Consider the following 20631-nt stretch of genomic DNA (forward strand, 5'->3'; position numbering starts at 1 on the left):
ACAAACAGCACCCTGTAATTGTACTTCATTCTTCAAGACAAACCGAAATGATATATACTACCCATCAAAAGTTTAGGCTCGCTGGTGTAAATGTAGCCACGTACTTCAGTCAAACCCGTGAAGGTCCGGGTTAGAATATTGATCTTCAGTAACCCATGCTTGTCGTAAGAGGCAACTAACGGGATCGGGTGGTCAGGCTTGCTGACTTGGTTAACACATGTCATCGGTTCCCAATTACGTCGATCGATGCTCATGTTGTTGATCACTGGATTATCTGGTTCAGACTCGATTATTTCCAGACCGCCGCCATATAGCTGGAACATTGCTGAGTGCTGCGTAAAACTGTTCTAAACTAGATGTCGCAAAATAATCCATGCTGTTTAAAAACAGTTTACACATGAACTGGTGTATTGTTAAGCAAATTCGTAACGTTGAAAGATCATTGTCATGAGTTCAATAAATGATGAAATTCAGTGAAAATTAGCGAATTCTTAACAAAACTTTACACCAAAACGCAGCTGTTCACATGCACTATGTTTGCACATGCTTTTCAACAATTTGATGCATGATCCTCGTGCAATTCATTTGCATAAGGTTTGCAGTTGGTTACCACAAGTTAGAGGAGGAAATCGCCTTCGATGTAACCATATTTTTCTACATAACATATAGTGAGTGCTTTAAGTGAGTCTAAACGCTTGATGGATAGTATATGATACTGTAAACGTCCATTGTGAGAGACAAAGTTTCAATTCAGACAAACAAAGATCATTGCCAAATCTTGACCGCTTTTCAATATGACCTATCTCTTTTATTTCAAGGTGAACAGACTATTTGACTTTTGCACACGGCGTCAGACAAGGTATAAATGTGGAGCTCCTACCACCCCCGTTGTTGGTAGGTGATTGCTCACAGTACCGCCATGAAGTATCTCGTTCTTCTTGCCCTTTGTGGACTGGCCCTAGGGCTTCCTAGCGGCAGACTCGACGAACAGGGAGCGGAAACATTCTTGAAGTAAGAACCATTTTTTTTAATCACCTATTCCTCAGATTTGATTTTGATATAGTACAGGGTATAAAATGACATCAGACATTGTCTACATTACTTGTTTTATCTCTTGTGGGGACAAAGATTGCTACAAAGAAAACTGGAGTGAAAATTTAATGAATGGTAAAAGTACATGCCTTTTAAACAAAATTTAAGATGTGAAATACTTACCATGTGTAAACATAAGGAGCATTAGAAGTCGTTACCATAGTCTCCATCCTGCTATTATGATGTTTTGTAATAATCTTTCCTTTTAAACGTAAATTACAAACTTTGAACATTAATTTTGTAATAGTGAAAATATTGAACATGAATACCATGTCCTGTCTGTATGTGACCTTCACGAGGGAAAACGAAGCGTTAACTTTCTAAATGTCCTTCAAAATATTACTCACGAAGGAGGAAGTTCATATATTCAGTGTTGTGATACATATGTAGCAACATTAGATTTGTGAGTTTATTTAGGTCATGCTTTGATGAGTGAGTGAGTGAGTTTCGTCTTACACCGCTTTTAGCAATATTCTAGCAATATCACGGCGGGGGACACCAGAAATGGAGTTCACATATGGTACCCATATAGGGAATCGAACCTGGGTCTGTGGCGTGACGGGCGAACGCTTTGGCCACTAGGCTACCACGCCGCCCCAGTGCTTTGATGAACAGATATTGTCAGAACGTTTACGTGGAGTACTACTGTTAAGATTATTCAGTTGTTAGATAAACGATATCTGTAAAGTTCTAACTTTTTACATCAAAAAGCACCTGTCAGTTATTGCATATAACTATACTACCCATCAAAAGTTTAGACTCACTTGTGTATTAATAGTGTAGTCACGTACTTCAGTCAACTGTTCTAAATTAGATTTTGCAAAATATTCCATATTGTTTGAATCTACTGTTTATACATTAACTGATGTATTGCGAAACAGATTCGTAACGTTGAAAAGTTTATTGTCACGAATTCAATAGATGATGAAACTGAGTAAAAATTGGCGAATTCTTAACAAAACTTTTACACCAAAACGCAGCTGTTCACATGGCACGATATTTGCACATGCTTTTCAGCAGTTTGATGCATGATCCTCGTGCAGTTCATCTGCTTAAAGTTTGCAGTTGGTTCCCCCAAGTTAGTTGAGAAATTCATCTCCGATGCAACCATATATGTGTACATACTATATAGTGAGTGAGTGAGTCTAAACGTTTGATGTGTAGTATATATAACTTTGTTCATTAATCATGGCTTATTAAATAGCAAACTTGTAATGGAAACTGATACAGGAAATGACGTAACTATTGTTTACTCCTACGCAAACAAAGGGCCAAGAATAAATCAGAATAAAACGGATTAACCGATGAAATACGTGTACCTGATATGCAACCATGGAAATATAAATGCTGTATAAAATTATACAATTACCATGTCAGACTTTATTTTTGTTGCTTAACTTCGTTTGAAGAATGTATGTTGGGTTAAATAAAACGGATTAACCGATGAAATACGCAACCATGGGAATATAATCGTGCAGAAAATGCTGTATAAAATTATACAATTACCATGTCAGACTTTATTTTTGTTGCTTAACTTCATTTGAAGAATGTATGTTGGGTTAAATAAAACGGATTATTACCCATACGGGTGAGGAGATCCCGTGTAATATCTTTTTGATATTTGCACAGTGTGCAATTTAGTGATTCTCGACGTTGATTGGTTGATCGTATATTTGTACATTTTCATTGGATGCCGGAACTACTTTCACACACTACGTTCATTCATAAAGTTTCATCGATTCATTGATAAATTGACAGTAAGTAATGTAATCACACATTCCGAGATCTAAAAAAGAAAACATTTTGGTTAAAGAATATGAATATTATTTTTATTAGACGTTATTACATTGGAATAAAACTGCGTCATAAATAGTAGTCTTTTTAAATTATATAATCTTAAACCACCAAAACAATCGTTTGCATTGTTTGTAAACAAACATGGCCGCCGTTAGGCTAACCCCGATCAAGGTCACTTACCTAGTTAAAGTTGACGGTGACCAAATAGGAAGAGTGATAAGAATTTTACAGCCCTTGAATTCCCAAACCCTGTTTGTTGTTGAAACTGAATTCGGGGAAATAGAAACAGCAAGATCCCGACTAAAGATGTTATCTGAAAGTGTAACAAGTAAGTCGGACACGGAGTCCATGCCATCGAACCATAAAACAGCTCCTTTCTTACCGGAATCAGTGCTAAATGTTCTTCTTCAAGATGACTTTTTATATCCATGCATTCCTAATCAATCCGAGAGGTTGGTCCCAGTAGCCGATGCAGAGATTGACACATTTCATAGACTCTGATTCCGACTAGAGTTATCCTTCTTGGAACTGCTGTACTCCACTAAGACGAGAGTGTAACACGCCTTCCACAGAACAAAATGTTGTTTAATCTTCAAACTTGTTGAGTTTCTTGACAGAAAACTTTTTCTAGATGTATTCGTTGGATGGTTGTCTTTTAGATTTCCCGACTTTTAACCGTTGACTTTCCCAAAAATTGACAGGTTTTTGCCAGAGTGTGTTTCAACACTACAACGTCACCCGTCACTAGAAAACACGTCAGTCGTGAATGAACGATGTTCCGTCGCACTGACTTGATCGAATAAATGTTTAGCTCTTATTAAGTTCATGATACATTTAAAAGATCATTTTTATCATATTAACAAATGTTAATTAATTATTCCAGGCATAATAATTTTGTTGTATTTTAAAGCGATTTTATGATGTACTATTTCCATAGCGTAGTTATGTTATTACCGCTGGAGAAGTTAGGTTTAATACGCGCATGAATACGAATCAGCTGTTTAAGGTCACAAGTCCTGTCTCCGGGTGGTTTTTATTTCGTGGTTCTTCCTTTTAAATTACATTATGGGTAATAAATAGAATAACCAACGAGGTACGAGTGATTACGGGAAATATGCCCTCGTTAAAATAATGTTCAGTGCCTCGCCAAGGCTCGGCACTGTGAACATTATTTCAACTCGGGCATATTTCCCGTAATCACTCGTACCTCATCGTTGGTTATTCTCTAATTAACCGATGAAATACGTGTACCTGATATGCAACCATGGGAATATAAATGCTGTATAAAATTATACAATTACCATGTCAGATTTTATTTTTGTTGCTTAACTTCGTTTGAAGAATGTATGTTGGGTTAAATAAAACGGATTAACCGATGAAATACGTATACCTGATATGCAACCATGGGAATATAATCGTGCAGAAAATGCTGTATAAAATTATACAATTACCATGTCAGACTTTATTTTTGTTGCTTAACTTCGTTTGAAGAATGTATGTTGGGTTTATAATTCTTCTGTTAAAATATACGGGGCGGTAAAGCAATCTAGTTTGGTAAAGCCTGGCATGACGAAAATCCGGCATCTAATGTATGAAACCAATTTCTCAATTTCGTAATTTTGCTGGAATAGTGCTTCAAGCGGCTCACAACTCACAAACTGACTGACTCACTCATGCACTCACTCACTCACTCACTCACTCACTCATGCACTCATCCACTCCGTCGTGATATACCTGGAATAGCAAACGAACGCACGCACCCGCGGGATATGTTATCGTCGTACTGGAAGAAAGATGTTTTGTTCAGTAAATGTAACGTTGAATAAATGAGAATGGTTCGAGTTTTTGGAATGAATATCGGGGGGAAATGATACACTGCCAGAGGAATCCTATTTGGGCTGTAATATTATGTGTAAAACGACGATCTGTCTGCGATACACAAATAGAAGCGATGATGGATATTTCTAAATTCCAAGTCCAAGATGCATGGGGTAAGATAGAATTTCAGTTTGAGCATTTTCTTCCACTTGCAGCCATCGCCTCGTGGACGTGAACATCACCAATGTCGAACAGCAGAACTACATCAACGACCTCGCCAACGTTGGAAACATGGGGGTAAGAAACATACGTCGACGTCGTTGCTGATGTAGATGGTAATGGTATACACCCATGTCGTTCTTCTTTAATCCCATCTTCACGACGGTTATAACGCATGTACGATTTGATCCGTTTAGAATATTGATCTTCAGATACCCATGCTTGTCGTAAGAGGCGACTAACGGGATCGGGTGGTCAGGCTCGCTGACTTGGTTAACAAATGTCATCGGTTCCCAGTTTCGCAGATCGATGCCCATGCTGTTGATCACTGGATTGTCTGGTCCAGACTCGATTATTTACAGACCGCCGCTATATAGCTGGAATATTGCTGAGTGCGGCGTAACACTAAACTCACTCTTTATTACAACCAGAAACGACGTATAGGTTTTAACACCCTTGTTAAGCATCCGATGTACAGGGATGTGACGGGAGGAATAGATACAGAAATGATATTTTGGGGTATTTTTTTAAATTATGTTTTTGGGTGTTTTTACTTGGGCTGCCTATCAATGCGGCGTACAACTAAACTCACTCACTCACTCATGTACGATTTGGCATGAACACAACGCTCATATAACCGAAAGTCAGCATCAGTTTCCTATACGTTGATAACACACGTACGTACCACAACTCAACATCAGTTTAAACCTCATAATGACACTAGATTCCAGATTCTTTATTTCGGCATTATGGGCCAAATGGATTATTGTACAATTACAATAACATTTTTAATCACTTAGTCACGTGATTTACAGGAATTATGTATGAGGAAGACATGTTTCAAGTACAGGGCAACAAATTCAGTGGTGTTTATATTTGTGGAGTTCAAAATTGATAATAAAATTTGCTTACAGGGTTGTACATTATACAGACATGGTAGAAACTTCTCCCAGAGATGAGTATACTATGGGCAAAATATACTTGGTACTGATCTTCAATTTCAAGTAAATCACAATATTTACATACTATATGCACATTATTGCCGTCACATGGTTTTAATCTACGATATCCATTTATCTTTAAAACATGTTCATGCACATTCTTTTTCTTGTTGTACCCCTTCATGCCGAGCGCCAGGCAGGGACCAACAAGTACCATATTTTAACGTCTTTTGGTATGACGTGGTCGGGGATCGAACCCGTGACCTTCTGCTCTCCGGGTGGACGCTCTAACCACTACACCACTGAGGTGGTATATTTACTAAAAGACAGTGAGGACAGAAATATATCTAATTCAGCCCATGCAAGTGTATAATATGTGGTAGGTGAGTGAGTGAGTATGGTTTTACACATTCTTTTCCCACAGAGGTTACTTGTCATACCTTCCTACGAACCTCTGTTCTAATACGGCCCTTTCATGGTGCGAGAGTTCAGGATTCGTGATTGGTTGCAATCAGATTTAGTTGTGCAATCAGCGACGTTGTTTCAAAAGTGATCATTCGCAAGGCCTCGGTAATTTCCGTATGCTTCGGGAAAACTAATAACCTCTTCCCCTGTGCGATGCGCAAACGGTTCTTCTAGACAGAACTCGGTCATGTTATGGCGGATCAAAGGCGTCTCCATCGCCCTCGTTGACAACGGGGAGCGGTGGGGTAGCCTAGTGGTTAAAGCGTTCGCTCGTCATGCCGAAGACCCGGGTTCGAATCCCCACATGGGTACATTGTGTGAAGCTCATTTCTGGTGTCCCCCACCGTGATATTGCTGGAATATTGCTAAAAGCGGCGTAAAACCAAACTCACTCACTCACTCACTCACTCACTCGTTGACAACGGACAAGATAGCCATTAAATGTCTTGTGTGTCTCATCAACAGAAGTCCCCGGCAGAGGAGTGATATTTGTGGCCCCATATTTGCTTATGTTAGTCAAGTTGGATCTAAGTCGATGTAACACGTGTTCTGATTGGAGAGAAAGAAGGGAGATAATTCGCGTTGCGATTTTTTGCCTCTAGGGGATCATACGAGAACCGGGACATATGGCCGTATTAGAACAGAGGTTCGTAGGAAGATATGATTCCTCTGTGGAAAGAGAATGGTTCATGTAATGAAATTCTGAATTTACATAAACTTCTTCTTAAAGACTTATCACTTATGTTTAACAGGTAGTACTCTGGTTATAACACAGATTTAACACTTGCATAAACTGACAGATATTTGGATGAAGAAATATCATTATGCCAATCCTGTTCACATATATCAAAGAAACGTTGTTGTACATTATGTATGAATAGTTTTTCATTCCCAACATCTCGGAAAACTATACGAATGAGAAACCAGAATCAAACAATAAAGAGCGAATTTTCGAAACCCAGTTATGGTTACCACTTTCATCCATTGACATAATAACACTACCTCCCCGAAACCCAGTTATGGTTACCACTTTCATCCATTGACATAATGACACTACCTCCCCGAAACCCAGTTATGGTTACCACTTTCATCCATTGACATAATGACACTACCTCCCCGAAACCCAGTTATGCTAACCACTTTCATCCATTGACATATTGACACTACCTCCCACACGAGGACAGCTCAGGGCGACACTCTACGAACACAACCCTGTTAACCCATGCTTGTCATAAAAGACGACTAACGGGATCGCTGACTTGGTTGACATATGTCATCGTATCCCAATTGCGTAGATCGATGCTCATGTTGTTGATCACTGGATTGTCAGGTCCTGACGCGATTATTTAGAGATTGCCGCCTTATAGTTGGAATATTGCTGAGTGCGGCGTTAAACAACCAACCAACCGACCTACCAACCAACAAAACAGCCAGCAACCCTCATATCAGCTGAACATAAATTTGGCGGCGTAAAACTAAACTCACTCACTCAATTACAACACCCCATCAGGACATCGCAGAGTTTCATAATCAAAACAAGCAAATATTCTGATATTCCGCTTTGCAGCTTGACATCTGGCTGCACCCAACGCTGGAGAACACAGGGCGACTCAGAGTGCCTCCCGAGTCCATTGACCTGTTCATGGAGTTGATGCAGAAGTCTGGAGTCAGCGCCAAGATCAGAACTCACAATCTGAAGCAGTAGGTGGATCCCATACAGGGTACCAAACCGTGAAGATCCGGGTTAGAACTGATCTTCATTAACCCATGCTTGTCGTAAGAGGCGACTAACGGGATCGGGTGGTTGCAGGCTCGCTGACTTGGTTGACACATGTCATCACATCCTGGTTGCGTAGATCGATGTTTATGCTTTTGATCACTGGATTGTCTGATCCAGACTCGATTATGTACAAACAACCGCCACGTAGCTGTAATGTTGCCGAGCGAGGCGTTAAACAGCAATCTATGGCAAATGTGTCATGTATCCTTTCCCGGAGGTTTATGTCGGGAGAAACCTTCTCACAACGTCTATTACCAGTTCAAAGTTCTGTGCCCATTTTCTTAATTTGCCAGCTCTTTTTGTCTAAAGCGTTAGCAAAGATTGAGTTCCGATTCCCAATATATCGAAGCACTGTGCGATACCTATTTCTGGTGTCACGCGCTGTGATGTTGCTGCAATATTGCTGACAGCGGCGTAAAACTACGTTCACTCAAACTCGATGTCCAAAAGTTGACTAGTTTATTTCTGTTTACCTGGGGGCTTCACGCCGAAGACCCGAGTTCGATTCCCCACATGGGTACAATGAGTGAAGCAAATTTCTGGTGCCCCCGCCGTGCTATTGCTGGGATATCGCTAAAAGCAGCGTGAAACCATACTCACTCACTCTGCTTCCCTGCACCGACGTGACATACGTCTCCTACTACTACAGGTTGAACGAGACCCGTGAAGATCCGGGTCAGAATAGGTCTTCAGCAACCCATGCTTGCCACAAAAGGCGACTATGCTTGTCGTAAGAGGCGACTAACGGGATCGGGTGGTCAGGCTCGCTGACCTGGTTGGCACATGTCATTGGTTCCCAATTGCACAGATCGATGCTCATGCTGTTGATCACTGGATTGTCTGATCAAGACTCGATTATTTACAGACCGCTGCCATATAACTGGAATATATGCTGAGAGCGGCATAAAACTAAACTCACTCACCCACTGGATTGTGTAGTATAGACTCGATTATTTTCAATCCGCCGCCATATAGCTGGAAAATTGCTGAGTGCGGCGTAAAACTAAACTCACTCACTCACTCACTCACTCACTCACTCACTCACAGGTTGAACGACGCCGTGTACGCTATGCCATCCGAACCTGTCCAGTACGCCGATTTCATCGAGGGAGTGTTGAGGCACAATGCCTACTACAGGCTGAGCAACGTAAGTTTGGATCAGGAGAAATGGGGCTTCCATTAAAACCATCATGTTATTACGGCGACACGCGGTCTTCATTAACCCATGCTTATAAGATACGACTAACGGGATCGGGTGGTCAGGCTCGCTGACTTGGTTGACACATGTCATCGTATCCAAAAAGCTTAGATCGATGCTCATGCTGTTTATCACTGGATTGTCTACCCGTGAATGTCCGGGTTAGAATATTGATCTTCAGTAACCCATGCTTGTCGTAAGAGGCGACTAACGGGATCGGGAGGTCAGGCTCGCTGACCTGGTTGACACATGTCATCGGTTCCTAATTGCGCAGATCGATGCTCATGCTGTTGATCACTGGACTGTCTGGTCCAGACTCGATTATTTTCAATCCGCCGCCATATAGCTGGAATATTGCTGAGTGCGGCGTAAAACTAAACTCACTCAATCACTGGATTAGGTAGTATAGACTCGATTATTTTCAATCCGCCGGCATATAGCTGGAATATTGCTGAGTGCGGCGTGAAAAACAAAACAAACAAATATGGCGACGTGCATACAGATGTGCATGTGTCTCGTTGTCCATGCCCGGTCCTATACCGGTTTAATATCCCTGGACTACTCATGTAGAGCCAGATCGCCTCCATGGTGTAGTGGTTAGAGCGTCCGCCCGGAGAGTGGAAGGTCGCGGGTTCGATCCCCGGCCGCGTCATACCAAAAGACGTTAAAATATGGTACTTGTTGGTCCCTGCCTGGCGCTCGGCATTAATGGTACAACAAGGACTGGTCGGCTCGGAGTCAGTATAATGTGTCTGAGTGGCGTATTCATGCTTCACTGCGGCATGGTATCTCAGTGGGCTAGCACTATAAAACCAGCTTAAGTCTAGGCTAGTACAAGCAGCCGCACATACACATACACACGCATGCACGTCGTCATATGAGCGAAATATTCTCAAGCACGACGTTAAACCCAATTTCACCTCACCTCACCTCTTGTGGAGCCATCTTCAGTAACAACCTGATGTCGTTGGTGAAAAATGCTGATAAAATTTCAACGTAACCTAATCCGGGACTGATATTAGTATCATCTCAATGAAAACCCAATGGTTTTGGTGAAAAACGCCAATTAAGTTTGAAGGTAACTGTCGCTGGTGCTAAATGTTAGTCACGCGTCAACGTAACCAAAGGCGTTGGTGACAATAGCGTTCAATAAACCTGATGTTTATGACAACAAACAGCGTTTCAATGAAAACACGACGGCGTTGGTAAAAAACGTGATTAAGGTTTCAAGGTAAACGATGTCTTTGCTTATCACAGATCATAACCCATGGTACTTGCTGTCACGTTGTCCATGTCGCCAGCCCAAGATTGGAACTGCTTTGTAACTTGCATCCACATTGGTCAGTTCAGTTAATAGGGCTGAAAATCAAACTAATTAAAAAGAAGGGTGGCCAGTTTGAGATCCAAGTGGAAGTAAAGGTGCACCGAAATTCGAGCCTTGGCTATTTTAGATCAAGGGCGGACACTTTGAGATCCTGAGAAAGCATCCAGTGGTTAGTTAGTTACCGAATTCGAGCCCCGTAGACAAATCTGTTATAAGCTGGAATAATGCTGACTTCTGGGTTCCCTTCTTGAAGCCCATTTCTGGCGTCCCATTTCTATTGCTGGAATATTGCTAAAAGCGGCGTAAGACTCTAACTCGTTCATTCATTCTGGATGCCGTCATGGCTTGGCTGTAGAATGCTAACACTGGCACTATAAGCTGGGTTGCAAACAAGTGAAGCAAACAATTTCTCGTATGAACTTTTAATTGAATGGGTCTATTGGTGGTGTGTGATCCTGTGCATAGAGCTCAGGTCACAAATCAGTTGAAGTTTAGCAACGTTGGGCGCGGAGAGTACTTGGATGGGTGACAGTGTTTGGCAGCTAGACTCCTGAGATTTTCTTAGACTTCAGTCCTGGCGCACAACGAAGCACATGTGATACGTGTGGTCTCACCTTGGGCAAGTGAGCTTGTTCAAAATTGCCTCTATTCACCCAGCAGAAAATGGGTACCATGTGGGATTAGTCATGTGACTATACCCATCCCGCGCCTCAGAGGCAGCTTGGGTTATCCGGAGTAATAATGACCTGTCTGATATATGAACATGCTGTCGGTGTGGATTTAGCTCAATATAAATGGACTAATTATTATTATTATTATTGATGTGTTGTTGTGTTTTGACAGATCGACTCCTACACGACAAACTTCGGCTCCTTCAGCGGGGTGAGCAAGTCCTACCTCAGCAGACAAACATACGAAGGACGGACTATGCCATTCGTTGAGGTAGGAGTCAAGCCTTCATTATCTGTTTTTTTAAAAAATAACATTCACATGTTTTCGGTGGACTAATTTGTGATTACTTCAGATAATGAATTCTAGCGCGACATTGTGTGTGATACTCGATTCTGACTGGCTGAGAGCTCATCAAAACCGTACTTAAATGGCAGTTTAAGACCGCTAATTAAAGTGACCGATTCACCGCGTATGAATACAACGAACTCGTTGACCCTGTAACCAAACATGTCGGACATCGGCAATTTCTATCTCGGCAGCATCTTTGATGTTTTTGAAGTAAAAAGCGAATGGATTGAAGAAGAATTTATTAACCCTAATCCCAGTGAAGAAACTACGAAGCTGGAAAATCCGTCAGCAGCGCAAAAGCGTCAGCATATTCAAACCGGGTCCAGATCTACGTGTGTCGACGTCGACAACACACGTCGGCCCACACGTCCTAACCTGACCACTTCCGTCCCAGTCCCATGCCCAGTCCTTCCACTTCCACTGTCCATGTATCCCTGTCAGGTCTTTTCCAAATTGGGAATAGTGGGGTTGTTGTCAACAATTATTTCCGTGAATAAAGTTAGCGGCGACTAAACTTAGCGAGTTAACGGCTTGAATTTGGGCGAGTCGATTGTCATACAGTAGGGGAGATCAATAATTCGCTCCAGAAAAATCAAATAATTGTACTTGGTCACAGTATAAACTGTATTTTCTTTATTTATGTATGCTACTTGTTACAGATACAATCATACTGGTTCCTGAAATATAGCATTTATGTTGTTGAAAATGCCTTTCCAGCGATTTCCAGGAAAAAGGCCCGTTCGCGCCTTGTGTTCTTGCGCGCCAAACAGTTCGGTTTCAAAACGCTTATCAGTCGTGCTAAAATGAAGATAAAGCTACTCTGTTTTCAATTTTGCGGTCCTTTATCGTCAAAACTCACTGCAAGCACCTTGCTTATGTCTGTCCTGATTTTTAGATTACTGGTGGTTCTGGCTCAAACAAGAAGAGCATCTTCATAGAAGCGGGCATGCACGCTCGGGAGTGGGTCAGCCCTTCATCCGCGATGTACTTCATTGACAGGGTAAATATAACTATGGAAGCCTGATGGTGCCACTTTTGTAGCATCAATTATATCTTAACAGAAATGTCTCGTTATGTCAAATATTGATGAGGAGGTTTATTTGTCAAAAGCTGCATTACACTAGACTGTCATGCACGTGCAGAATAGTCAAGTCAGCATTGCGTTTATTCAAACAGTTTGTCATGCACGTGTAGACATGGTCATGACAACAGCATGTTTACTCTTGCAGCTTCTCCATCGACGTGAATCTGACAGTGACGCCAACTACCTGTACAACAACTTCAACTGGTACATTGTCCCCGTCAGCAACCCCGATGGCTATGAATACTCACATACCTCCGTAAGTTTACACCATATTACCCCGTACGTGTACTCACATACCTCCGTAAGTTTACACCATATTGCCTCGTAAGTGTACTCACATACCTCCGTAAGTGTACACCATATTACCCCGTAAGTGTACTCAAATACCTCCGTAAGTATACACCATAGTACCTCGTAAGTGTAGTCACATACCTCAGTAAGTGTACACCATATTACCCCGTACGTGTATTCACATACCTCCGTAAGTGTACACCATATTAACCCGTAAGTGTACTCACATGCCTCTGTAAGTGTCCACCGTATTACCCCGTAAGTGTACTCACATACCTCCGTAAGTGTACACCATATTACCTCGTAAGTGTACTCACATACCTCCGTAAGTGTACACCATATTGCCACGTAAGTGTAATCAGATTCTTCCGTAAGTGTACACCATATTGCCACGTAAGTGTAATCAGATTCTTCCGTAAGTGTACACCATATTGCCCCGTAAGTGTACTCAGATACTTCCGTAAGTGTACACCATATTGCCACGTAAGTGTACTCAGATACTTCCGTAAGTGTACACCATATTGCCACGTAAGTGTACTCGGATACTTCCGTAAGTGTACACCATATTGCCCCGTAAGTGTACTCAGATACTTCCGTAAGTGTACACCATATTGCCACGTAAGTGTACTCGGATACTTCCGTAAGTGTACACCATATTGCCCCGTAAGTGTACTCAGATACTTCCGTAAGTGTACACCATATTGCCACGTAAGTGTACTCAGATACTTCCGTAAGTGTACTCAGATACCTCCGTAAGTGTACACCATATTGCCCCGTAAGTGTACTCGGATACTTCCGTAAGTGTACACCATATTGCCACGTAAGTGTACTCGGATACTTCCGTAAGTGTACACCATATTGCCCCGTAAGTGTACTCGGATACTTCCGTAAGTGTACACCATATTGCCACGTAAGTGTACTCGGATACTTCCGTAAGTGTACACCACACTACAAGCGCACAGAACAGATACAACATTGATTTCCTCCCTTACAGCTGTATCTCTTGACATTCATGGGCGGTGGGGTAGCCTAGTGGTTAAAGCGCTCGTCACGCCGAAGACCCGGGTTCGATTCCCCACATGGGTACAATGTAAGAAGCCCATTTCAGGTTTCCCATGCCGTGATATTGCATGACTATTGCTAAAAGCGGTGTAAAACTAAACTCACTCACTCACTCTGTGTTGCCAGTACCGGTACTGGAGGAAGAACAGGAGGGCGGTGAGCGGGTGTGGCAGCAGCAGAGGCGTGGACCTCAACAGGAACTTCGAGTCGATGTGGGGAGGTAAATACAAAATCGACAAATCAAGTCATCAAGTGAACGTAATCAAACAGCTGAGTTACTGCATCAGAGTTGTCGTAACTGTCAACTTGTCCCAGAGGTGGCACCCATGAAGATCCGGGTTAGGATTGGTCTTCAGTAACCCAAGCTTGTCGTAAGAGGCGACTAACGAGATCGGGTGGTCAGGCCATGCCTCGTATCCCAATTGTGTAGATCGATGCTCATACTGTTGATCACTGGAATGTCTGGTCCAGAATAGATTATTTACAGACCGCCACACATTGTCGAGTGCGGCGTTAAACAACAAAACCACAGGCCGAGGCTAAGAATATCGACAGGCTCGCTCATTTTGTTGAGGGGCGGTGGGGTAGCCTAATGGTTAAAGCGTTGGCTCGTCACGCCGAAGACCCGGGTTCGAATCCCCACATGGGTACAATGTGTGAAGCCCATTTCTGGTGTCCCCCGCCGTGATGTTGCTGGAATATTGCTAAAAGCGGCGTAAAACCAAACTCAGTCAGTCAGTCATTTTGTTGATGTTTATTGTCGTATCACTGGGTTGTCTGGTCTGACTTCATTACACACACCCAGTAGTACATGTGCCAGACCTTTTTACGATGATGTAGTCATTCTGTTTTGTATTTTTTGCATCTGAATCACTTTGTTTGTTTCTGTTTGCTGTTTTACGCCGCACTCAGCAATATTCCAGCTGTATGGCGGCAGTCTGTAAATAAACGAGTCTGGACCAGACAAGTCACCTCTTACAAGCATGGGTTTCTGGAAATCAATTCTAACCCGGATCTTTACGGGTCTGATGCACTTTGAATGGGCTTGAAAGACATACGCTCAGACGTCCAATTAAGAAAACATACACTTGGATTCACACAACAATAACACAGCCCGTGCAACCACGCCTACATCATTGAATCATATCACAGAACGCCACATATGTTGAATATAATCCCAAATATAACATGTGTTGCATTGGACCACATTCTAACAGACCTGGTGTATTCATGTCGGAGAGGGTGCATTGGGGTAGCCGAGTGGTTAAAGCGTTCGCTCGTCACGCCAAAGACCCGGGTTTGATTTCCTACATGGATACAATATGTGGAGCCCATTGTGGTGTCCACCGACGCAGTATTGCTGAAATATTGCTAAAAGCGGCCTAAAACCATACTCACTCACTCATGTCGCGGAACAATGTTCTGTCAATATTGTCTGAATTTCTTCCCGATAAATATTTGTATGTAATCAGGCCCAGATTTTCGAAGCTCTCTTAGCGCTAAGATAGTCGTAAGTCCCATACATTAACATTAACTTACGACTATCTTAGTGCCAAGAGAGCTTCGAAAATCTAGGCCCAGATCAACAATGCACTGAAATCTTAAAAGCTATTTTTTGTCAGCTTCCAGCTACAGTCTCCGTCTATAGGTTATTTTGTTTACGCATTCGGTTTTCGGTCTAAAACCTTCACTATCTCACAGGTTCCGGGTCGAGTGGCTCGTGCTCTTCCGACACGTACCGTGGGCCGTCGGTGTTTTCCGAGAACGAGAGTCAGAACATCCGTGACAAGGTTCGGGAGATCCAGAATCGTGGAGAAACAATCCACGCCTACCTCTCCATTCACTCCTTCTCCCAGCTTCTCCTCACTCCATACGGCTACGCAAGGAACACGTACCCTTCCAACTACAACGACATTGTGAGTACATACAACTTGGCATTCGGATAATCTCGGTTTATTCCGATGCATTCCGTAACCTCCAAGAAGACGGTTTGTCATGGAATATCACGAGTGGGTCACGAATGCCGGAAATCGAGTAGACCGTTCGTCACCAACTCGTGTTATTCCGGAGCAAGCCGACTTCTCGGAGGTTACGGAAAGGGTCGAGTGGTGACGAGTGACAGTAGACGTGTCGTTAAATTACCACTCGCCATTCCCGGCACCGCGGCTCAAATTGTCGATATCAAAGGAAGCAGAATTCAGATTCTGGGCCTTGATTTTCGAAGCTCTCTTAGCGCTAAGATAGTCGTAAGTGCCATACATTAACATTAACTTACGACTATCTTAGCGCTAAGACAGCTTCGAAAATCTAGGCCCTGTACTAATATGCCATTTAACGTGGTGACATTTTCGACTGGTCCCAACCTCTGTTGTGCACTATACATATATAATTGGCTCCCTCAGAAATGACTAACGGGATCGGGTGGTCAGGCTCGCTGACATCCAGAATGAAGATGCTGGCATTTGTTAAGCTGAAGTCAGCATTATTCCAACCTATAACAGATTTGTCTACATTTCCATAGGACCAGGTTAGAATTAGTCTTCAGAAACCCATGCTTGTCGTAAGAGGCGACTAACGGGTGGTCAGACTCGCTGACTTGGTTGACACATGTCATCGTATCCCAATTGCGTAGATCGATGCTCATCAGTCGGTCCCTCAAGACAAATACTTTGTTATTTTAACCTGCACAGTAATTGTTTTCATAACATAGGAATATGAGGACTCTCATTTTTTCATCATTGGAAAATGTAATATTCTTGTTTTAAAAATAAAAAAGTTGTTTAACAATCTATCATTAAAATATTGACACAGTTCACTATTTGTTACGAGGGAGGAGTGCAGAGAAAGGGACAGCCAGGTGTTCGAGAACGGATGGAGACGGCACAGCACAGGTTAATGAATAAATAACTGTCTGTGAACGTGCTTCTCGAACACCTGGCTGTCCCTTTCTCTGCACTCCTCCCTCGTAACAAACAGTGAACTGTGTCAATATTTTAATGATAGTTTGTTAAATAACTTTATTATTTTTAGGACAAAAATTCTGCAAAAACCTCAGAGTGGGTATGATGTTTTGATTATGATCAGCGTTTCATTGAGTATGTTATGTTTATTAGCTTTCGAGTTAGATTGCAATTCATCGGTCCGCTTTTGAGCCAAACGGACTGTACTAACGATAATCACATGTCTTTTTCATGTGAAATAACAGGTCATATTAGCTCATGACCTTCAAAGTTAAAGTTCTCGTGCGTGGCCAGCTCACTCAGGCAATCTAAAACATCGTTGGGTTACTGGGACGTTGGGGAAACCTAGTGGTTAAAGCGTCCGCTCGTTACGCCGGGGTTTGAATCCCTACAAGGGTACAATTCGTGAATCCCATTTCCGATGTCCCCGGTTGTGATAGTGCTAGAATATTGCCAAGGGCGGCGTAAAATCGTACGCACGCAGTCATTTTGAAAGTTTGACCAATGTTGCAATTATCCTCTCACTCGCACATTGCCTTTCCCCAGCTGGACATCACTAACAAGGCAAGGACTGCCATTCTGAACTCTGACGGAAGATCATACCGTGTGGGAACTCCAGCTGATATTCTGTGTAAGTCGGATGGGGTCGCGGTTGGGAAGCAAGTGATCGTAAAATATCCGGGGTATTTTAACAATCATTGGATCAAATCAACTGATCGTAGCTTTACGATTGTTTTAACTTCCATACTTTAAGATATACGTATGACAGTCGTGGCCCTATAGATTGAAAATAGAATTGCTCACAAACGTGTTATATCTGAATTACTCACATATCAGTGTTATGTCCTCTCCCTAGACGTGTTATACCTGAATTACTCACATGTCAATGTTATGTTCTCTCCACAGACGTGTTATAACTGAATTACTGACATATCAGAGTTATGTCCTCTCCATAGACATATTATACTTGAATTGCTCACGTATCACTGTTGTGTCCTCTTCACAGACGTGTTATACCTGAATTACTGACATATCAGTGTTATGTCCTCTCCACAGACGTGTTATAACTGAATTACTGACATATCAGAGTTATGTCCTCTCCACAGACGTGTTATAACTGAATTACTCACATATCAGTGTTATGTCCTCTCCACAGACGTGTTATAACTGAATTACTGACATATCAAAGTTATGTCCTCTCCACAGACTTGTTATAACTGAATTACTGACATATCAGAGTTATGTCCTCTCCACAGACGTGTTATAACTGAATTACTGACATATCAGTGTTATGTCCTCTCCACAGACGTGTTATAACTGAATTACTCACATATCAGTGTTATGTCCTCTCCAAAGACATATTATACTTGAATTGCTCACGTATCACTGTTGTGTCCTCTCCACAGACGTGTTATAACTGAATTACTGACATATCAAAGTTATGTCCTCTCCACAGACTTGTTATAACTGAATTACTGACATATCAGAGTTATGTCCTCTCCACAGACGTGTTATAACTGAATTACTGACATATCAGTGTTATGTCCTCTCCACAGACGTGTTATAACTGAATTACTCACATATCAGTGTTATGTCCTCTCCATAGACATATTATACTTGAATTGCTCACGTATCACTGTTGTGTCCTCTCCACAGACGTGTTATACCTGAATTACTCACATATCAGTGTTATGTCCTCTCCACAGACGTGTTATAACTGAATTACTGACATATCAGAGTTATGTCCTCTCCACAGACGTGTTATAACTGAATTACTGACATATCAGTGTTATGTCCTCTCCACAGACGTGTTATAACTGAATTACTCACATATCAGTGTTATGTCCTCTCCATAGACGTGTTATAACTGAATTACTCACATATCAGTGTTATGTCCTCTCCACAGACGTGTTATAACTGAATTACTCACATATCAGAGTTATGTCCTCTCCACAGACGTGTTATAGCTGAATTACGTACATGTCAATTTTATGTTCTCTCCACAAACGTGTTATATCTGAATTACTTACATATCAGTGTTATGACCTATCCACAGACGTGTTATTACTGAATTACTGACATGTCAGTGTTATGTCCTCTCCACAGACGTGTTATAACTGAATTACTCACATATCAGTGTTATGTCCTCTCCACAGACGTGTCATAACTGAATTACTGACATATCAGTGTTATGTCCTCTCCACAGACTTGTTATAACCGAATTACTGACACATCAGTGTTATGTCCTCTCCACAGACGTGTTATAACTGAATTACTCACATGTCAATTCCATGTCCTCTCCACAGACGTGTTTTAAATGAATTACTCACATGTCAAGTCTATGTCCTCTCCACAGACGTGTTATAACTGAATTACTCACATGTCAATTGTATGTCCGCTCCACAGACGTGTTATAACTGAATTACTGACATTTCAGTATTATGACCTATCCACAGACGTGTTATAACTGAATTACTCACATATCAGTATTATGACCTATCCACAGACGTGTTATAACTGAATTACTGACATATCAGTGTTATATCCTCTCCATAGACGTGTTATAACTGAATTACTCACATATCAGTGTTATATCCTCTCCATAGACGTGTTATAACTGAATTACTCACAAACCAGTGTTATGTCCTCTCCACAGACAACGCTGACGGAGGTTCCCACGATTGGGCTCGCTTGACAGAGAACATCCAGTACGCGATAACCTATGAACTCCGACCTTCCTCTGGGGGTCTGGAGGGCTTCGTGCTGCCAGCCTCTGAGATTGCTCCTTGCAGCAAGGAAGTGTGGGATTCCATCTACGCCATCGCCAGCAACTTGTAACAAGGATCCTAATTGGCTGCAGAAAGCCACATCTTCATAATCATAAGGTGAAACATCTCTGTTTTGAGACTGGAAGCAAACACCGAAGGAAAAGGGTTACCAATGTAGAATTTAGAAGTTCCCTTTGTACAGGTCACCTTGTTCAGAATAAAATTAATAAAATGCTGACGGGAAATCATTTTGTCTGTTTTATATGGAATCCTAGAAGGGACATTGTCCGTTGTCGCATTGTCGCCCTCTCAAAAACAAGTAAAATGAGGCAAAATAAACCAAAACGCGACACGCGACCACGCGACATTTCGCCCATTTGTCGCATTGTCGCGTGTCGCGTTTTGAATAATATTTTTCTATTCCTCCAAAGGGCGACACGCGACATAGCGACAATTTTCAAGGTCAAAATATACTGAAAGCCATTAAAAATGCAATTTGACATTCATACTTTCTTTACTCACACTAATTTCAACATATATAAACCTAACTGGCAGATATGTTTTAAGTGAACATCTGTGAATAATTTCATCTGAAAATGTCCAGTCAACAGCAACATCAGTGACGCAACAACCACATCACACAAAGGAGGGGTCACTTGCAGTCAATATCGTGTGTGTCCACCGTGCGCTGCAAGACATGCTCGCAGTCTTTGGGGCATTGAAAGACACACATTTCTCAGGAACAGCTGTTGGATGGTCTGCAGCCTCTGATGGTCTGTGGTCTGATCATGACACCACCCCCTCCAAAACGA

General features: G+C 42.0%; 1 protein-coding gene across 1 annotated transcript; it reads left to right on the plus strand.

Moving 5' to 3' along the window:
- The first annotated feature begins 907 nt into the window (after positions 1-907).
- LOC124286222 (carboxypeptidase B-like) lies at positions 908-20055 on the plus strand. The gene is made up of 11 exons (XM_046722565.1): positions 908-1011; positions 4923-5004; positions 7900-8033; positions 9160-9259; positions 11478-11576; positions 12550-12654; positions 12884-12994; positions 14218-14311; positions 15793-16007; positions 17598-17682; positions 19708-20055. The coding sequence occupies exons 1-11, from the start codon at positions 920-922 to the stop codon at positions 19887-19889; spliced, it is 1299 nt and encodes a 432-aa protein (XP_046578521.1). The 5' UTR covers positions 908-919; the 3' UTR covers positions 19890-20055.
- Positions 20056-20631: the final 576 nt, after the last annotated feature.

The sequence above is a fragment of the Haliotis rubra genome, unplaced genomic scaffold (genome assembly GCF_003918875.1).
Source record: "Haliotis rubra isolate DU_JTF1 unplaced genomic scaffold, ASM391887v1 Scf379, whole genome shotgun sequence".
Lineage (NCBI taxonomy): Eukaryota > Metazoa > Mollusca > Gastropoda > Lepetellida > Haliotidae > Haliotis > Haliotis rubra.

Coding starts and splice junctions, on each gene's coding strand:
- LOC124286222 (XM_046722565.1), top strand. CDS start 920: ATGAAGTATCTCGTTCTTCTTGCCCTTTGTGGACTGGCCCTAGGGCTT. Junction 5,005..7,899: donor CCAACGTTGGAAACATGGGG/GTAAGAAACATA, acceptor TCCGCTTTGCAG/CTTGACATCTGGCTGCACCC. Junction 9,260..11,477: donor CCTACTACAGGCTGAGCAAC/GTAAGTTTGGAT, acceptor GTGTTTTGACAG/ATCGACTCCTACACGACAAA.